General features: G+C 45.0%; 1 protein-coding gene and 1 pseudogene across 4 annotated transcripts; one reads left to right on the top strand and one right to left on the bottom strand.

The window, feature by feature from the left end:
• The first annotated feature begins 1,055 nt into the window (after positions 1-1,055).
• LOC144338909 (U4 spliceosomal RNA) lies at positions 1,056-1,161 on the top strand (annotated as a pseudogene).
• A 3,777-nt stretch (positions 1,162-4,938) lies between these two features.
• RIT1 (Ras like without CAAX 1) lies at positions 4,939-17,864 on the bottom strand. Of its 4 annotated transcripts, none has more exon segments than NM_001261801.1 (6): positions 4,939-6,985; positions 10,557-10,748; positions 10,977-11,050; positions 16,949-17,005; positions 17,155-17,303; positions 17,753-17,848. In NM_001261801.1, coding segments are annotated over 5 exon segments (660 nt in total). In that variant the 5' UTR covers positions 17,261-17,303; positions 17,753-17,848; the 3' UTR covers positions 4,939-6,754.
• Between the last annotated feature and the right edge of the window lie 451 nt (positions 17,865-18,315).

Below are 18,315 nucleotides of genomic sequence, written 5' to 3'. Positions count from 1 at the left end.
GGCAGCAGAGATTTTATGTTGGATTGCAGTGTATTGAGCACTTGGACTCACCCTCATAAAAGCCAGACATTTCTCTACCTCTGCCCCCTCACCTGTACACTCCTCTGCCAGGAAACTAGGGAAAGCATTTTGTGGGAAATGTTTTGGAGCTAAAGTTTTTCTTCTGGCTCAGAGCAAACTGCAATAAACTCTGGCAATAACCAGCTCCAGGAAGGGCAGGAAATGACACATGTCCCCACTGCAGCAGCTTTTGTTCAAAAACTGAGTGACTTCATGATATGATCACGTGTGCTGTGGAATGTATGCACTGAACCAAAAGCTGCTCATCATGAGTTTTTTTTAAGCAAAGATTATTAAAGCTAAAACATTTCAGTAATTTTGTCTCAAGGCCATGGTTTTTTGTTTTTGGTTGTTTTTTTTTTTTTTTTGAGACAGAGTCTTGCTCTTGTCGCCCAAGCTGGAGTGCAGTGGCATGATCTTGGCTCACTGCAACCTCCACTTCCCATGTTCAAGCGATTCTCCTGCCTCAGCCTCCCGAGTAGCTGGGATTACAGGCGCCCACCACAAAGCCTGGCTAGTTGTTTTTGTATTTTTAGTAGAGATGGGGTTTCACCATGTTAGTCAGGCTGGTCTTGAACTCCTGACCTTGTGATCCGCCTGCCTCAGCCTCCCAAAGTGCTGGGATTACAGGTGTGAGCCACTGTGTCCTGCCTATGTTTAAAAGTTGATTGGGCCGGGCGCAGTGGCTCAAGCCTGTAATCCCAGCACTTTGGGAGGCCGAGGCGGGTGGATCACGAGGTCAGCAGATCGAGACTATCCTGGCTAACATGGTGAAACCCTGTCTCTACTAAAAATACAAAAAACTAGCCGGGCGTGGTGGCGGGCGCCTGTAGTCTCAGCTACTTGGGAGGCTGAGGCGGGAGAATGGCGTGAACCCAGGAGGCGGAGCTTGCAGTGAGCCGAGATCACGCCACTGCACTCCAGCCTGGGAGACACAGCGAGACTCCGTCTCAAAAAAAAAAAAAAAAAAAAAAAAAAAAAAAAGTTGATTGGACAGCTTTGCACAGTGACAGGATCATAGCCAATGAGGCACACTTAGTGCTAACTGAAAACTTTTCCTAATACCCTGGCATTGGCAATTTTTGATAGTCTCTGTGGAGACTGAACTTAAAAAACAAAAGTTGATTGGAAACTCTTCCTGGGTTCAAGCGATTCTCCTGCCTCAACCTCCTGAGTAGCTGTGATTACAGGCGCATGCCACCACACCCGGCTAATTTTGTATTTTTAGTAGACAGGGTTTCGCCATGTTGACCAGGCTGGTCTTGAACTCCTGACCTTAAGTGATCCATCTGCCTCAGCCTCCCAAGTGATGGGATCACAGGCATGAGCCACCACGCCTGGCAATATTTCAAATTTCTATAAGAATTTGGAAAAGGCGTAACATTATCAATGACTTATTAGGAGTCTACTAAATTTACTAATTCCTTCCTTTCCGAATTCCTATAACATTTCCAGTTTGAAGCATATGACTTACTACTTTAAGACTGATCTCTAGTTGTTTTATACATACAAATTTTATCTAAGCTCCAGAGTAGGGATAATATATATATATATTTGTGTACATATGTAATATACATGTAATAATATATATTGTGTGTATACATATACATTTTTTTTTTTAATAGAGTCTCACCATTGCCCAGGCTGGAGTGCAGTGACACAATCCTGGTTCACTGTAACATCCACCTCCTGGGTTCAAGTGATTCTTGTGCCTCAGCCGCCCGAGTAGCTGGGATTACAGGTGTGGGCCACCATGCACAGCTAATTTTTTTTGTTTTGTTTTGTATTTCAGTAGAGACGGGGTTTCACCATGTTTCTCAGCCTGGTCTCGAACTCCTGAGCTCAGGCAATCTGCCCGCCTCCACCTCCCAAAGTGCTAGGATTATAGGCCTGAGCCACCATGCCAGCCCATATTCTATATTCCACTGAATCCCTCATAGCTCTTTAAAGCAGTGCTTAATGCATGAAAGAGGCTTATAAATACTTCATCTGAAATTCCATTACCTATTCGAACAGAGGTTACATTAGAAAATGGAATGCCATTAAGTATGAGTAATTTAATCAAAGGGAACGATTTTTTTTTTTCTTCGAGATGGATTCTTGCTCTGTCTCCCAGGCTGGAGTGCAATGGCGCAATCTCAGCTCACCGCAACCTCTGCCTCCCGGGTTCAAGCGATTCCAATTGTCTGCCTCAGCCTCCTGAGTAGCTGGGATTACGGGCACCCACCACCACACCCAGCTAATTTTTGTATTTTTAGTAGAGAAGGGGTTTCACCATCTTGGCCAGGCTGGTCTTGAACTCCTGACCTCGTGATCCACCTGCCTTGGCTTCCCAAAGCGCTAGGATTACAGGTGGGAGCCACCACACCCAGCCAGGGGAACGATTTTTTAAATTAAGTAAAAAAAAAAAAGAGAGAGAAGGAAAAATGGAATGCCATTCCTCCAGTGCCTGTTTCTAGTGGACACTGACAGTTACTGACCATTCAAAAATGTTAAATAGGCAGGGTGCAGTGGCTCGCACCTGCAATCCCAGCACTTTCGGAGGCCGAGGAAGGCGGATCACTTGAGGCCAGGAGTTTGATACCAGCCGGGCCAACATGGTGTAACCCTGTCTGTACTAAATATACAAAAAACTAGCCAGGCGTGGTGGTGCATGCCTGTAATCCCAGCTACTTGGGAGGCTGAGGCACAAGGATCACTTGAACCCAGGAGGCGGAGGCTGCACTGAGCTAAGATGGTATCCCTGCACTCCAGCCTGTGACAGTGAGACTCTGTTTCAACAAAAAAACAAAAACACTTAAATAATAAGGAAGACATAAAAATCCACTCCTCGGCCAGGTGAGGTGGCTCAAGCCTGTAATCCCAGCACTTCGGAAGGCTGAGGCAGGAGGATCGCTTGAGGCCAGTTCGAGATCCGCCTCTACAAAATATGTAAAAATTTGGCATGGCATGGTGGCATGTGCCGTAGTCCCAGCTACTGAAGAGGCTTAGGCAGGAGGATCACCTTAAACCCAGGCGTTCAAGGTTACAGTGAGCCATGATCACACCACCGCACTGTAGCCTAGCAGACAGAGGGACACTGTCTTTTTTTTTTTTGAGACGGAGTCTTGCTCTGCCGCCCAGGCTGGGGTGCAGTGGCCGGATCTCAGCTCACTGCAAGCTCCGCCTCCCAGGTTTACGCCATTCTCCTGCCTCAGCCTCCGGAGTAGCTGGGACTACAGGCGCCCGCCACCTCACCCGGCTAGTTTTTTGTATTTTTTAGTAGAGACGGGGTTTCACCGTGTTAGCCAGGATGGTCTCGATCTCCTGACCTCGTGATCCGCCCGTCTCGGCCTCCCAAAGTGCTGGGATTACAGGCTTGAGCCACCGCGCCCAGCCGACACTGTCTTTTTTAAACCAAAGACGGGTCAGGTGCAGTGACTCATACCTATAATCCCAGCACTTTGGGATGCCAAGGTGGGTGGATCACTTGAGGTTAAGAGTTCGAGAGGTCAGGAGTTCGAGACCAGCCTGGCCAACATGGCGAAACCGTCTCTAATACAAAAATTACCTGGTCGTGGTAGTGTGCACCTGTAATCCCAGCTACTCAGGAAGCTGAGGTGGGAGAATAACTTGAACCCAGGGGGCAGGGGCTGCAGTGAGCCCAGATCACACCACTGCACTCCAGCCTGGGCGACAGAGTAAGACTGTCTCAAAACAAAAAAATCCATTTGTTTAACGTCCAAACTAGGCCCTCTCCACTAGTGGCCATTTACAGTAATGGAGATTAAATGACCTTCATGTAAAAAATTATCATTCTTTCACTTCTTATTTAGTGTATTTACTTATAACAACTTTAAGTAATCCCTGATCAGGTAGCAAATGTGCTGTCATTATCCATATGTGTTTTTCCTGTCCCCTCCCAAGAGGTAATCTCTTCAAATGAAGGGGGATTCCATGGCATGCTCCCTAGCACTTGACATGGGTGTTTTGTTCATGGTGGGCACTCAAATTTTTTGAATTCATATTTTCCAGAATATCACATCTCATAGTTATGTTTTTCTTAAAACAACTCTTTTGCAATGATTCCAAAAATTCTACCCACTGATAGGTAAGCAAAGGAAAGCCCAAGTTGTTTAAAAGTTTTGTATTATGTCATACAAACTGTCTTCACATACAAGTGCATTAAAAAGAATTTCCCCCTCCTCCTCCCCAAACATCACAGTAGACCAATTCTTGCTAATATATGATGAAGTCAAAACATATGTCCCCTCTGAATTCTAAAGAGCTAATTCTAGATACTAACATCTGGATCTTATAATTTACTGGTCTGGTATGGGTAGAAACAGTTCCAGTGCCTTTCAACTTATCCCTGAATTTTTCTCTTTTCAAAGTTCTAGGCAGTAATTTTAATGCCCTCAAATTGGATAAAGCTGATTACTTAGAGCTTATAAATTAGCTACACTTTATGACACTAAGAATAGAGCTATGACTTATGCATATCATACCTGTCAAACTACCTAGCACCGCAAATAGAACTAATATTAATGGATGGACTAATACAAGGATCTAATATATGACAGTGATAGTCTTAAAAACACCAATTTGTTATTTTCCTTATATATAATCCAAATTCCTTTCTATCCTTCTGGCAATGTTTTCTACTGCCTAGACTACCTTAAATAATTACATAGTGTCAATTTCTTGCTTGGGCTAGGTGGTGGCTCATGCCTGTAATCCCAGCATATTGGGAGGACTGCCTGAGCCCAGGAGTTCGAGATCACCCTGGGCAACATAGTGAAACCTCATCTCATTAAAAAAAAGAAAAAACAAACAAACAAACAGAATATATATATACATATATATATATATTGCTTAATGCTAATAATTCCTTCCCCAGGTCACTAGTAATAAGAAGCTATGGGCTTTAAACTTAAAAGGTGCTAAACCAGTTTAAATGTAAAACATTCTCATCATAGAATTGCACTGTATTTCTTTTCTACTTTGATGCTTTTCCAAAGTGCTACAGTTCCTGTGAGATTTTTGTCCTGCACAGAATCAAATTCTAGGTCTTTCACTTTTGGATGGCTGAGTACCATAAAACATGATTTATTTGGTAACAAAAATGTTTCCAGGAGTTTAAAAAGGGACCACTACTCAGAGCTAAAAAAGTTCTAACAGTCACTTTTTTTAAAAATCTAGAATATTTATCATTAGTTTACAAAGAAAAACACAACTCTGTCCAACTTCCTCTAATAAAAATGGAAAATACTAAGATGAGCTGTGTGCTTATAAAGAGGTGCTACACAAGTCATCTTATGTTTCTAGTAGACACAAACATTGCTTCAGTGACATTTAATATTCAATATATGATGCATGACTCTTAGCATTTTTGCATTTACTCACCACACATAACAAGGTCAGATATCAAAACAGTCCTGATCTTAAAACAGAGAACTCACTAACAATATTTAACTGTTTCTTCCTCGGACTACAGTTCCTAAACTATGCACAGGGAGCAAAGTGGTATTCCCTTAGGATAAACTTAGTCAAGGCTCAGATAACCCTGAGGTGAACTTAGCAAAGTCCTCGTAAGGAAATCTTCAGATGAGAAACTCCACCTATGTGAATTTTAAAGCTTTAAGACTGACCCATTAAACAGAAATAGCATTTTCTCAGAGCACTGAGTCTAGTGATTGTCCACGTAAAGGAGGCACACACACAACTTTACCCAAATCCCTGATGTCTCTTCTGTGTGGAAAATGCAATCAGTGATGAAGGGCCGAAAACACATCTTGCCAGCTGTAGTTCTTTTACAGAGCACAACGTAGGAGGAAGCAGTTAATATAAATGTGTCGGCGTGTGCATCTATGGGGAAAAAATAAACCTGTACAAGGCAATGGCTGATCCAACTATGAATTCTGATTAAACACATTTAGTAATACAGTTATGATTTCCAAAATGTCTACCTTTGAAGGTAAAAAAAGAAAACCCTGAAATGAAGTGTAAAATAAGGTTCCCGGGAGAAACCTTCATCACATTTTATATGCTTCTGGCTGTTCTCACTCATCCCGGTGCATTTGGGCCAAATGTGTACTTCTTAGGAAAGCCAAGCTTGTATTGAGAATATTGTTCTGAACCTACCTTTCTGCAAACATATAGCCCAACTTCCCCAAATCTCACCACTCCATAGTCTGCAACAGGTGTCAGCCCCACAGGTATCTGCTGAAATCTGGCATTGATCTCCTTAGCCCCAATTTCCCTACATGACTTTTGTTCAGTCTCTAGGAAGCATAATGTGAATAGAAGAGACTGAGGTCTTTCTCTGGGATAGTCCCAGGAAATTGAAATTGAAGGATAATGTGGAGTGCAGAGCCAAAAACTTCCCTTGTGAACTTAGTCAAACACACATGGTATACATATTCTCCTGGGTATAAACAAATTTACATTAATTAATATCAGCGCAACAGAACCCAAAACATTTGTAGATCAAATTCTAATGTGACGATTTAAAAGCAGACAGTGCTCCACTGGGTTAATAAATCATACTTAACTAAGAGACAATACTTCAAATACCACATCACTAATAACTCCTAGTAGGCATGTCCCTCTTATCAGTTAGGAGAAAGAGCAAGCACCATGCTCAGTACTGCAGGTTACTGGACTGCTTTGATACAGCACTGCAGTTCACAGATAAACACTTCCCATCTTCTCTTCAAGTTACTGAATCTTTCTTCTTCCGGAATGGTGATTTTAGCCTCTTCCATACACTGTTTTTGGGCTTAGATTTTTTTTCCATAGCCAGTACTGCCTCCTTTTCTTTCCTACGTATCTCCCGTACAAGGGCATGGAAAACATCATCAATATAGTAGCGGTATGCAGCAGACGTCTCAAAAAAGGGACAGCTGAATTCTCGGGCCAAGGCCAATCCTTCTTCCTTGGTGACCTTTAAAGGCAAAATGTGAGAAAAAGTAATGATGAAAAACAATTAAATTGTCCAAAAACCTGAATGCACCACCACCTTAACACAAAGAAAGCTTCTCAACTCTGGAGGTGTTCAAGCATATGGCACTAATTTTTGCAATTTTAGGAGGCTAGATTACTTCTAAGGTTTCTTCTGCCTTCAAATGATAAGATTCTATTTCTAGTCTACTTTTTTTTTTTTTTTTTTTTGAGATGGAGTTTCGTTCTTGTTGCCCAGATTGGAGTGCAATGGCGTGATTGTGGCTCACTGCAGCCTTGGCCTCCTGGCTTCAAGCAATTCTCCTGCCTCAGCCTCCTAAGTAGCTGAGATTACAGGCATGCGCCACCACACCTAGCTAACTTTGTATTTTTAGTAGAGATAGAGTTTCTCCATGTTGGTTAGGCTGGTAGTGAACTCCTGACCTCAAGTGATCTGCCCACCTCGGCCTCCCAAAGTACTGGGATTACAGGCATGGGCCACTGCGCCCAATCTCTAGTCTATTTTTTTTTTTTTTTTTGAGACGGAGTCTTGCTCTGTCGCCCAGGCTGGAGTTCAGTGGCCGGATCTCAGTTCACTGCAAGCTCCACCTCCTGGGTTTACGCCATTCTCCTGCCTCAGCCTCCCAAGTAGCTGGGACTACAGGCACCCGCCACCTCGCCTGGCTAGTTTTTTGTATTTTTTAGTAGAGACGGGGTTTCACCGTGTTAGCCAGGATGGTCTCGATCTCCTGACCTCGTGATCCGCCCGTCTCGGCCTCCCAAAGTGTAGTCTATTTTTAAGATACTTTTTGGAACAGGGAATAGTTATAGATATCAAACACACAACCTTAGTTTTCCCCATACTTTTTATTTTAAGAAAGATAAAGAGGCGGGACTTGGTGGCTCACACCTGTAATTCCAGAACTTTGGGAGGCTGAGGTGGGAGGATTGCTTGAGCCCAGGAGCTTGAGACCAACCTGGGCAATATGGTGAGACCCTGTTTCTACAAAATTTTTAAAAATTTTGCTGGGGCTGGGTGCAGCAGCTCACGCCTGTAATCTCAACACCTTGGGAGGCTGAGGCAGGTGGATCACTTGAGGTCTGGGGTTCGAGACTAGCCTGGTCAACATGGCAAAACCCTGTCTCCACTAAAAAAAAAATTAGCTGGGCATGGTGTTGGGCACCTGTAATCCTAGTTACTCATGAGGCTGAGGCAGGAGAATCGCTTAAACCTGGGAGGCGGAGCTTGCAGTGAGCTGAGATTGCGCCACTGCACTCCAGCCTGGGCAACAGAACCAGACTCCGTCTCAAAAAAAAAAGGAAAAAACAATTAGTTGGATGTAGTGGTATACACCTGTGGTCCCAGCTACTCAGGAGGCTGAGGTAAGAGGATTGCTTGAGCCCAGGAGGTCAAGGCAAGGCTGCAGTGAGTTGTGTTTGCGCCACTGCACTCCAGCCTCAGTGACAGAGCAAGACCCTGTCTCAAGAAAAAAAAAGTTGGGTGTGGTCACACACGCTTGTAATCCCAGCACTTTGGGAGGCTGAGACAGGCAGGCAGATGACCTGAGGTCAGGAGTTCAAGACCAGTATGGCCAATATGGTGAAACCCCATCTCTACTAAAATAGAAAACTTAGTTGGGTGTGGTGGCAGGTGCCTGCAATCCCAGCTAATTGGGAGGCTGAGGCAGGAGAATCACTTGAACCCAGGAAGCAGAAGTTGCAGTGAGCCAACATCATGCCACTGCACTTCAGCCTGGGTGATAAGAGTGAAACTCTGTCTAAAAAACAAAACAAAACAAAACAAAAAAACACTGGGCACGGTGGCTCACATCTATAATCCCAGCACTTTGGGAGGCCAAGGTGGGTGGATCACGTAATGTCAGGATTTCAAGACTAGCCTGGCCAACATGTTGAAACCCCATCTCTACTAAAATACAAAAATTAGCTGGATGTGGTGGCAGGGTGCATGTAATCCTAGCTACTCAGGAGGCTGAAGCAGGAGAATCACTTGAACTCAGGAGTCAGAGAGGCTGCAGTGAGCCTAGATTGCGCCACTGCACTCCAGCCTGGGCAACAGAGTGAGACTCCATCTCAAAACAACAAAATTAAAATAAAAATTAAAAAAAAAAAAAAAGAAAGAAAGCTGGGCACAGTGGCTCATACCTGTAATCCCAGCACTTTGGGAGACCAAGGTGGGCAGATCATGAGGTCAAGAGTTTGAGACCAGCCTGACCAACATGGTGAAACCTCGTCTCTACTTAAAAATACAAAAATTGGCTGGGCGCGGTGGCTCAAGCCTGTAATCCCAGCACTTTGGGAGGCCGAGGCGGGTGGATCACGAGGTCAGGAGATCGAGACTATCCTGGCTAACATGGTGAAACCCCGTCTCTACTAAAAATACAAAAAACTAGCCGGGCGTGGTGGCGGGCGCCTGTAGTCTCAGCTACTGGGAGGCTGAGGCGGGAGAATGGCGTGAACCCGGGAGGCGGAGCTTGCAGTGAGCCGAGATCACGCCACTGCACTCCAGCCTGGGAGACACAGTGAGACTCCGTCTCAAAAAAAAAAAAAAAAATACAAAAATTAGCCAGGCATGGTGGCATGCACCTGTAATCCCAGCTACTAAGGAGGCTAAGGCAGAAGACTCGCTTGAACCCAGAAGGAGGAGGAGGTTGCAGTGAGCCGAGATTGCGCCACTGCACCACTCCAGCCTGGTCAACAGAGTGAGACTCCGTCTCAAAAAAAAAAAGAAAAAGAAACACAAAGGAAGGGAAAGAGATATACGCTTACACTAAAATACTGAAAACTATTAGGAGCCCATAATTCATACATCTAGTTAAGGATATGCCATAATTTCTACTTTTGGATGGTTAGACTGTTTCTGCTACCATAAATAGACTTGCAATGAACATGTTATATACAAATTGCTAAGACTGTTTTCCAATGGAGATTAACAGAGAAGCATTATGAATTTGACAACTATCAAACTACTTCCAGCCAGGTGTGGTGGCTCATACTTGTAATCCCAACACTTTGGGAGGCCAAGGCAGGAAGATCACTTGAGTCCAGGTGTTCAAGATCAGCCTGGGCAACACAGTGAGAGCCTGTCTCCACAAAAAGTAAAAACAATTAGCAGGGAGTAGTGGCACACACCTATGGTCCCAGCTACCCTCAAAGCTGAATTGGGAAGATCACTTGAGCGGGAAGATAGAGGCTGCAGTGAGCTGTAGCCTCAACCTCACTGCAACCTCCACCACCCCAGGTCAAGGGATCCTCCCACCGCAGCCTCCCAACCAGCTGGGACCACATGTGCATGCACCACTATGCCCAGCTATGTTTTTTAGTATTTTTTGTAGAGATGGGGTTTCGCCATGTTGCTCAGGCTGGTCTCAAACTCCTGACCTTAAGCAATCTGCCCACGTTGGCCCCACAAAGTGCTGGCGTGAGCCACCTCACCCAGCCTGATTTTCTATTTTAAGGCAAAAAAATCTGTAAGCCAAGTCAAGAATCTGTAAGCCAAGAAACAAAAATGACTGATTGTGTAAGATTATAGACACTATTTTCTTCTCTATCCTCACCTGTCTTAGCTGTTTGAGGTCTGACTTGTTTCCCACAAGAACCACAGGTGTATCATCAGTACGTCGAACTCGATAAATAAGCTGTTTAAACTCACGAACTTCATGGAAACTTCGACGATCCGTGATAGAGTAACAGATGATAAACCCTTCTCCCGCCCTCATATACTGGTCCCGCATGGCTGTAAACTCTGCCTAGAGGGAAACAAGGATCATTATGTATTGACGCATTCTAGCGCTACTACACACATAATTAGCTATTTCTTTCAGATTAAAGAAAATGTATGTCCATTACCTGCTATCCTGAGTCAGAGTGCATGAAAAATTAAGAGAGATAAACTAGTGATCTTCTCTGCGTAGGCCTTCCCCTCCCCTTTACTAGAGTAAAAAAGCCTTTACTCATAACATTCTGGGATTTAATACCTGTCCAGCTGTATCCAAAATGTCCAGATTGGCAGGCTCATCATCAATACGGATCCTGATCTTATAAGCATCTTCTACAGGAGGGAAGAAAGGTGTACTATAAAGTCATAAATGCAGGAAGAAATGCCTATTTAAAACTCATCTTACAGAGTAGTACATTGCATCCAAATTCGTTAAATGCCCACATTTGCTCAGGAAGCATGCTAAATCCACTGAGATACATAAACTGAATCTTCAACTGAAGTTTTTTCTTTTCCACATAGGTGATGATGTAGTTTATTCATAGCTGAAGATTTCGCCTACAATTCTAAGCTAAAAAAGGATTCTGAGAAGATGTCTTTCTCAGGCCAGCTGGACACAGTGGTGACTGCCTATAATCCCAGGTACTTGGGAGGCTGAGACAGGAGTATTATTTGAGCCCAGGAGTTCAAGACCAGCCTGGGCAACACCGCAAGAGCTCATTTTTTTTTTTCTTCTTGAGACAGGGTCTCACTGTCACCCAGGCTGGAGTGCAGTGGTGCGATCTCGGTTCACTGTAGCCTTGACTTCTCAGGCTCCAGTGATTCTCCCACCTCGGCCTCCCAAGTAGCTGGAACTACAGGCATGCGACCACCATGTTTGGCTAATTTTTTTTTTTTTTTTTTTGAGACAGAGTCTCGCTCTGTCACCCAGGCTGGAATGCAGTGGTGTGATCTCGGCTCACGGCAAGCTCCGCCTCCAGGGTTCATGCCATTCTCCTGCCTCAGCCTCCGGAGTAGCTGGAACTAAAGGTGCCCACCACTACGCCCGGCTAATTTTTTTGTATTTTTAGTAGAGACGGGGTTTCACTGTGTTAGCCAGGATGGTCTCGATCTCCTGACCTTGTGATCCGCCCGCCTCGGCCTCCCAAAGTGCTGGGATTACAAGCGTGAGCCACCGCGCCGGGCCCTATGTCTGGTTAATTTTTGTATTTTTGGTAGACATAGGGTTTTGCAATGTTGTCCGGGCTAGTCTCGAACTCCTGGGTTGAAACAATCCTCCTGCCTTGGCCTCCCAAAGTGCTGGTATTACAGGTGTGGGCTACTGCACCCAGCCAAGACCCCATCTCTTAGGGGAAAAAAAAAAAAAACAAAAAACATTAGGCCTGAAAAGCAACCTTATCATTTATTAAATAGTTATTATCGGCCGGGCGCAGTGGCTCAAGCCTGTAATCCCAGCACTTTGGGAGGCCGAGATGGGCGGATCACAAGGTCAGGAGATCGAGACCATCCTGGCTAACACCGTGAAACCCCGTCTCTACTAAAAAATACAAAAAACTAGCCGGGCGAGGTGGCAGGCGCCTGTAGTCTCAGCTACTCAGGAGGCTGAGGCAGGAGAACGGCATAAATCCGGGAGGCGGAGCTTGCAGTGAGCTGAGATCCGGCCACTGCACTCCAGCCTGGGTGATAGAGCGAGACTCCATCTCAAAAAAAAAAAAAAAGTTATTATCTACCATTATACTAAGTAACTTACATATATTAATTCTTCAATAATCACAATAATCCAATGAAGTAGGCATTATTACCTCCATTTTACAGCTAAAGAAAATTCAACTCGAAAATATTAAAGTCTTCTCTAAATTACAGTTAATTAGTGACAGAACGAAGATTAAAACCCAAGATTGCTGAACTGAAAAGCATTATTAACCATGTGTTATACTTCCTCCTCATTACTATAAAAAAAGGAAAAAAATACATAATTCACTATTTTCTTTCTTTTTTTTTTGAGACAGGGTCTCACTCTATCACCCAGACTGGAGTACAGTGGCATGATCTCGGCTCACCACAACTTCTGCCTCCCAGGCTCAAGGGATTTTCCTGCCTCAGTCTCCTGAGTAGCTGGGATTACAGGCACATGCCACTACTGCCCGGCTAATTTTTGTGTTTTTAGTATAGACGGGGTTTCACCATGTTGGCCAGGCTGCTCTTGAACGCCTGACCTCAAATGATCCACCTGCTTTAGCCTCCCAAAGTGTTAGGATTACAGGCATGAGTCACCACACCCGGTCTAATTGACTGTTTTCTAAATAATCCATTGTTTCATAATTTCTCTTTTCTGAAAGCAAATTTCTTTATGCATATTACTAAAGTAACCTTGGAAAATACAGAAAACTAAAAAGAGAAAAAAACACTCAATATTTCATTCACTTAACAACTGCTGCTTACATCTCAATGTATTTCCTTTTAACATTATTTCTTGAATTCCTGCTTCAGACTCGTCCTCAGGAAGAGCTCATTAAATCAATGCTTCTCAATTATTCATTAGGATTAGTGAGTTGTGAAATCTACTTAATGGGTTGGGACCAGCATTAAAATAAACAAGCAGAAACCTAAATAAAAATAGAAAATACCAGGCCGGGCGCAGTGGTTCACACCTGTAATCCCAGCACTTTGGGAGGCCGAGGCAGGTGGATCACCTGAGGTCAGGAGTTCAAGACCAGCCTGGCCAATGTGGTGAAACCCCATCTCTACTAAAAATAGAAAAAGTTATCTGGATTTGGTCACGGGCACCTGTAATCCCAGCTACTTGGGAGGCTAAGGCAGGAGAATCGCTTGAACTGGGAGGCGGAGGTTGCAGTGAGCCAAGCTTGCGCCACTGGACTCCAGCCAGGGCAACAGGAGCGAAACTCTCCGTCTCAAAAAAAAAGAAAGAAAGAAAATACCAGAGTGGGTGAGGTACGGTGGCTCTCACACCTGTAATCTCAGCGCTTTGGGAGATCGAGGTGGGATGAACACTTGAGCTCAGGAGTTCGAGACCAGCCTGGGCAATAGAACGAGACTTCATCTCTACTAAAAAACCAAAAATATTAGCTGGGTGTAGTGGCATATGCCTGTATGTAGTCCCAGGTATTTGGTAGGGTGAGGTGGGAGGATCATTTGAACCCAGGAGGTCCAGGCTGCAGTGAGCCAAGATCATAACACTGCACTCCAGCCTGGGCAACAGAGTAAGACCTTGTCTCAAGAAAATATCAGAGTGCACCAGATGTAGTGAGGTAAAGTTTCATAATATTTTAGTTACACATACACATGTGCTTGTGTATATAATTTACATATACATATGCACACATTCATATACTTTTTTTTTTGAGGCAAAGTCTCACTCTGTCGCTCAGGCTGGAGTACAGTGGTGCAATCTTGGCTCACTGCAACCTCTGCCCCCTGGGTTCAAAGAATTCTCCCACCTCAGCTTCCTGAGTAGCTGGGATTACAGCAGCATTAACACGCCCAGCTAATTTTTGTATTTTTAGTAGAAATGGGGTTTTACCATGTTGGCCAGGTTGGTCTTGAACTCCTGACCTCAGGTGCCTTGGCCTCCCAAAGTGCTTCGATTACAGGATTACAGGCTCAGGATTACAGGCATGAGCCTCTGTGCCCAGCCTCGTATGCTTTTATATCTCTACCAGTTACAATGAAAAGTTTTTCTGACTTTACAGTCAGAGCTTGAAACTAAATGCAATAAATTATAAATTCAAGAACAGAAACCTCATCTTTTTGATCACCACTGTACCCTGAGGGTAAGCAGTGCTTGGCACATAATAGAAACTCAGGAGACATAAGTATTTGCTATTGAATTAGACAATATTGCCAGGAGAGTAGTTAACTGGGGGAAAATTAAAACAGATAACTCTTACAGGAGACGAGTATTTGAATTTTACTTTAAAGAAAGAAAAGATGCTGCCAGGTGCGGTGGCTCACGCCTGTAATCCCAGCACTTTGGGAGGCCAAGGTGGGCGGATCACGACGTCAGGAGATCGAGACCATCCTGGCTAACACGGTGAAATCCTGTCTCTACTAAAACTATAAAAAATTAGCCGGGTGTGGTGGTGGGCGCCTGTAGTTCCAGCTGCTCGGGAGGCTGAGGCAGGAGAATGGCATGAACCTGGGAGGCGGAGCTTGCAGGGAGCCGAGATCACACCACTGCACTCCAGCCTGGGCGACAGAGTGAGACTGTGTCGAGAAAAAAAAAAAAAAGAAAGGAAAAGATGCTTCTGGAATTCTCAAGTAAATTATCATAAGCCCTAAATTCATTTTATTCCTAGTACTCCCACCATAATTTGAATCTCTGAACAATGTTCTTTTTTTTTTTTTTTGAGACAAAGTCTCGCTCTTGTCCCCCAGGGTAGAGTGCGATGGTGCTATCTCGGCTCACTGCAACTTCCGCCTCCTGGGTTCAAGCAATTCTCCTGCCTCAGCCTCCACAGTAGCTGGGATTACAGGCACCCACCACCATGCCCAGCTAGTTTTGGTATTTTTAGTGGAGATGGGGTTTTACCATGTTGGCCAGACTGGTCTCAAACTCCTGACCTCAGGTGATCCACCCGTCTCGACCTCCCAAAGTGCTGGGATTATAGGCGTGAGCCACTGCGCCCAGCCTGAATCTCTGAACAATGTTCTAAATTTGATATAGTACATGAAAAAGTCAAGATTTTTTTCTATTTTTCCCATCCCTAGAATCACCTGCTGTATGAAATAACCATACAAAAGCTGGGCCACCACAAAACATTATTGGCTTTGTGGGAAACAGAGCAGCAGATGCTTGACCCAATGGAAATCCTTCCTAGAGAACTAGAATCATAGCAGAGTGTCACATACTGAAAATAACATGGCCGGGCGCAGTGGCTCATGCCTGTAATCCCAGCACTTTGGGAAAAGGCCCAGGCGGGCGGATCACGAGGTCAGGAGAACGAGACCATCCTGGCTAACACGGTGAAACCCCGTCTTTACTGAAAATACAAAAAAAATTAGCCAGGGGTGGTGGCGGGTGCCTACAGTCCCAGATACTCGGGAAGCTGAGGCAGGAGAACGACGTGAACCCAGGAGGGAGAGCTTGTAGTGAGCCGAGATCGTGCCACTGCACTCCAGCCTGGGCAACAGGGCGAGACACCGTCTCCAAAAAAAGAAAATAACAGCAGCACAGCTGACTTCCTGTGTCCTCTCCCATTCCCACATCCATTTTTCTTTCATATTAGGATATAAACCCTTAGAATCAAACCTGCTTCCTTATGGTTTAGAAATGACAGTAATGTTTTTAGTCTTTGTAGAGACTAGCAATTAAAAAAAAAGTCAAAGCAAACAAAATGACTTTTTTACTCTATTAGCATTCTGCAACAAGAGTTAAAGACTATAAAAGACATTGGAGGGCTGGGAGCGGTGGCTCACGCCTGTAATCCCAACACTTTGGGAGGCCAAGCCGGATGGATTACTAGAGGTCAGGAGTTCGAGACCAGCCTGGCCAACATAGTGAAATCCCATCTCTACTAAAAATACAAAAATTAGCCGAGTGTGGTGGCAGGCACCTATAATCCCAGCTACGCAGGAGGCTGAGGCAGGAGAATTGCCTGAACCCAGGAGGCGAAGGTTGCAGTGACCAGAGATCGCGCCATTGCACTCCAGTCTCGGAGAAAGTGCGAGACTCTGTCTCAAAAAAAAAAAAAAAAAGAAAAGAAAAGAAAAGAAAGACATGGGAGAAGACATCACTATGTAATGAACTCAAGGTATACGGAAGTAAATGAAGAGCTCCAAGTGCAAGATGTCCAGGCTTGGCATGTCTGGGGTTGTAAGAGTTCAGCAGCCTGGCTCTACTTGTTTTTCTGCTTCCTTTTGTGGAAGTTCAAACCAGCTGACTCACAGTTAAAGAGTGAGTCTCAAGTCATTCCCTTAGAGAAGTGACAGCAAGAAAAGGCTTCGTTAAGTGGCCTGTATGCAACCATAAAAAAATACAAGAGAGTAGTCCCATTAATGTTCAGTAAGAGACAAAAGACTAAAGATGGCTTATGACATAAAGTCTGAAAAAAAAGAAATATTCAGTTGCTTACCAATTGCTGATACCCTTGTCTCTAAATAAATCTGAATGAGACTCCAGGAGCTCAAAATATAAACAGTTAGAAACCATTGATATTCATTAAGATATTTTTATGAGGTATATTTGGAAACATAAGTGATGATCTGGCTTACCAATGGTGGGATCATGATCTTCTGGGAATCGGTGGCTGATGAACTGCATGGTCATGGCTTCAAAAGAAGAAATAAAAGTCAAATCCTCACAAAGGTGACCCACAGAGAGAATTTTAAGTATTAACACTGCAAGATAGCAAGTATCCCATCTGGTCACTTAAGTACTTTTCATCCATGTTTTCTGTCAAATGGAAAATGTTACCTACCACTCTTCCCTACACCACCAGCACCCAGCATCACTAGTTTGTACTCCCGTGAGAGCCCAGCGGGGCTGCTACAGCAGCTACCAACTGGGCGAGTTCCAGAATCCATTGTCCTCTTGGGGCCTTCCTGGGCTGCCCCGAGGAAAAGCCACCTAGAAAAGGAGGAGGAAATGCTTAATCCAGGATGGAGACACCACGGCGACAGCCCTCAAGCCAGTGCCTTACCTTTCCATACATACTCTGGCCTGTCCCTCTTGCTCACCACTGCACCCCTTCTGGTGGCCCTAAGAAACCCCCCACATCTTCACCCTCCCTCCGAGATAGTTCAGTCACATGACAGACACATCACAGGTTTTACTTTTTCCAAAGAGAAAAATTAAAAGATACAAATAAATTTAGGTCCTGGCACAGTAGAGACAAGAAGAAAGTTTTGGGAAGGGATGCGACCCCTTAGGCCGCAGGGGTCCCCTCACGCCTGCGGTACCCGGAGGTTCCGCCCCCTCCCCATTCTCCTCCGAGACCCCTCCCGGCCCCCAGCTGCTCCTCCACCGCCAGACTCCCCACCCATCTGCCTCACAAGCCGACGCCCTGCTGCTCCTACCGGTCAGTGGGGACTGGAACACCACGGCCGGTCGGGTCACCCACTTGTCTTCCTTCACCCGCAGAGGCTCCGTCACTGACCTGTGACCCCTCCCGCAGCCGGGTAAGATGGCGCCACCGGCTCCCCAGTCGCGGAAGGAGGGGCGGGGCCACTCTGTGACGCCCACAGCCTGCCCCGCCCTCTTCCCTCCCCTCCCAGGTCCCTAAACCCAGTTCCGGGACTCCCCGCTGAAGGCCCTCTGGTCACCTACCCAACGTAGGGTGTATGCACTCACAGACAAGGGTATTTAATCAGGAGTAGAAAGTAAATTATTTACACAAAAGGGGAGTACGTGGTAAGAGACATTCAGGGACACTTAAAAACATTTAACAACTTACCCAGGGTTGTTTGCTGCTTGTGGAAAAAAACCCACAAAAACCCGAAACTAATTTGACCCAATGCAATGAGAGGAAGTGAGGACAGGGGCACCCCCCAAATCCTCCTAAAACACAGGATTTCAATAAAGTCTACCGGGGATGACTGCTTCACAGCAGAAAATGACTTTCCTAAAGGAGTGGTCACAA

The sequence above is a fragment of the Macaca mulatta genome, chromosome 1 (genome assembly GCF_049350105.2).
Source record: "Macaca mulatta isolate MMU2019108-1 chromosome 1, T2T-MMU8v2.0, whole genome shotgun sequence".
NCBI lineage: Eukaryota > Metazoa > Chordata > Mammalia > Primates > Cercopithecidae > Macaca > Macaca mulatta.
Note: the sequence above shows the minus strand (reverse complement) of the source record. Positions and strands in the feature narration are given on the sequence as shown.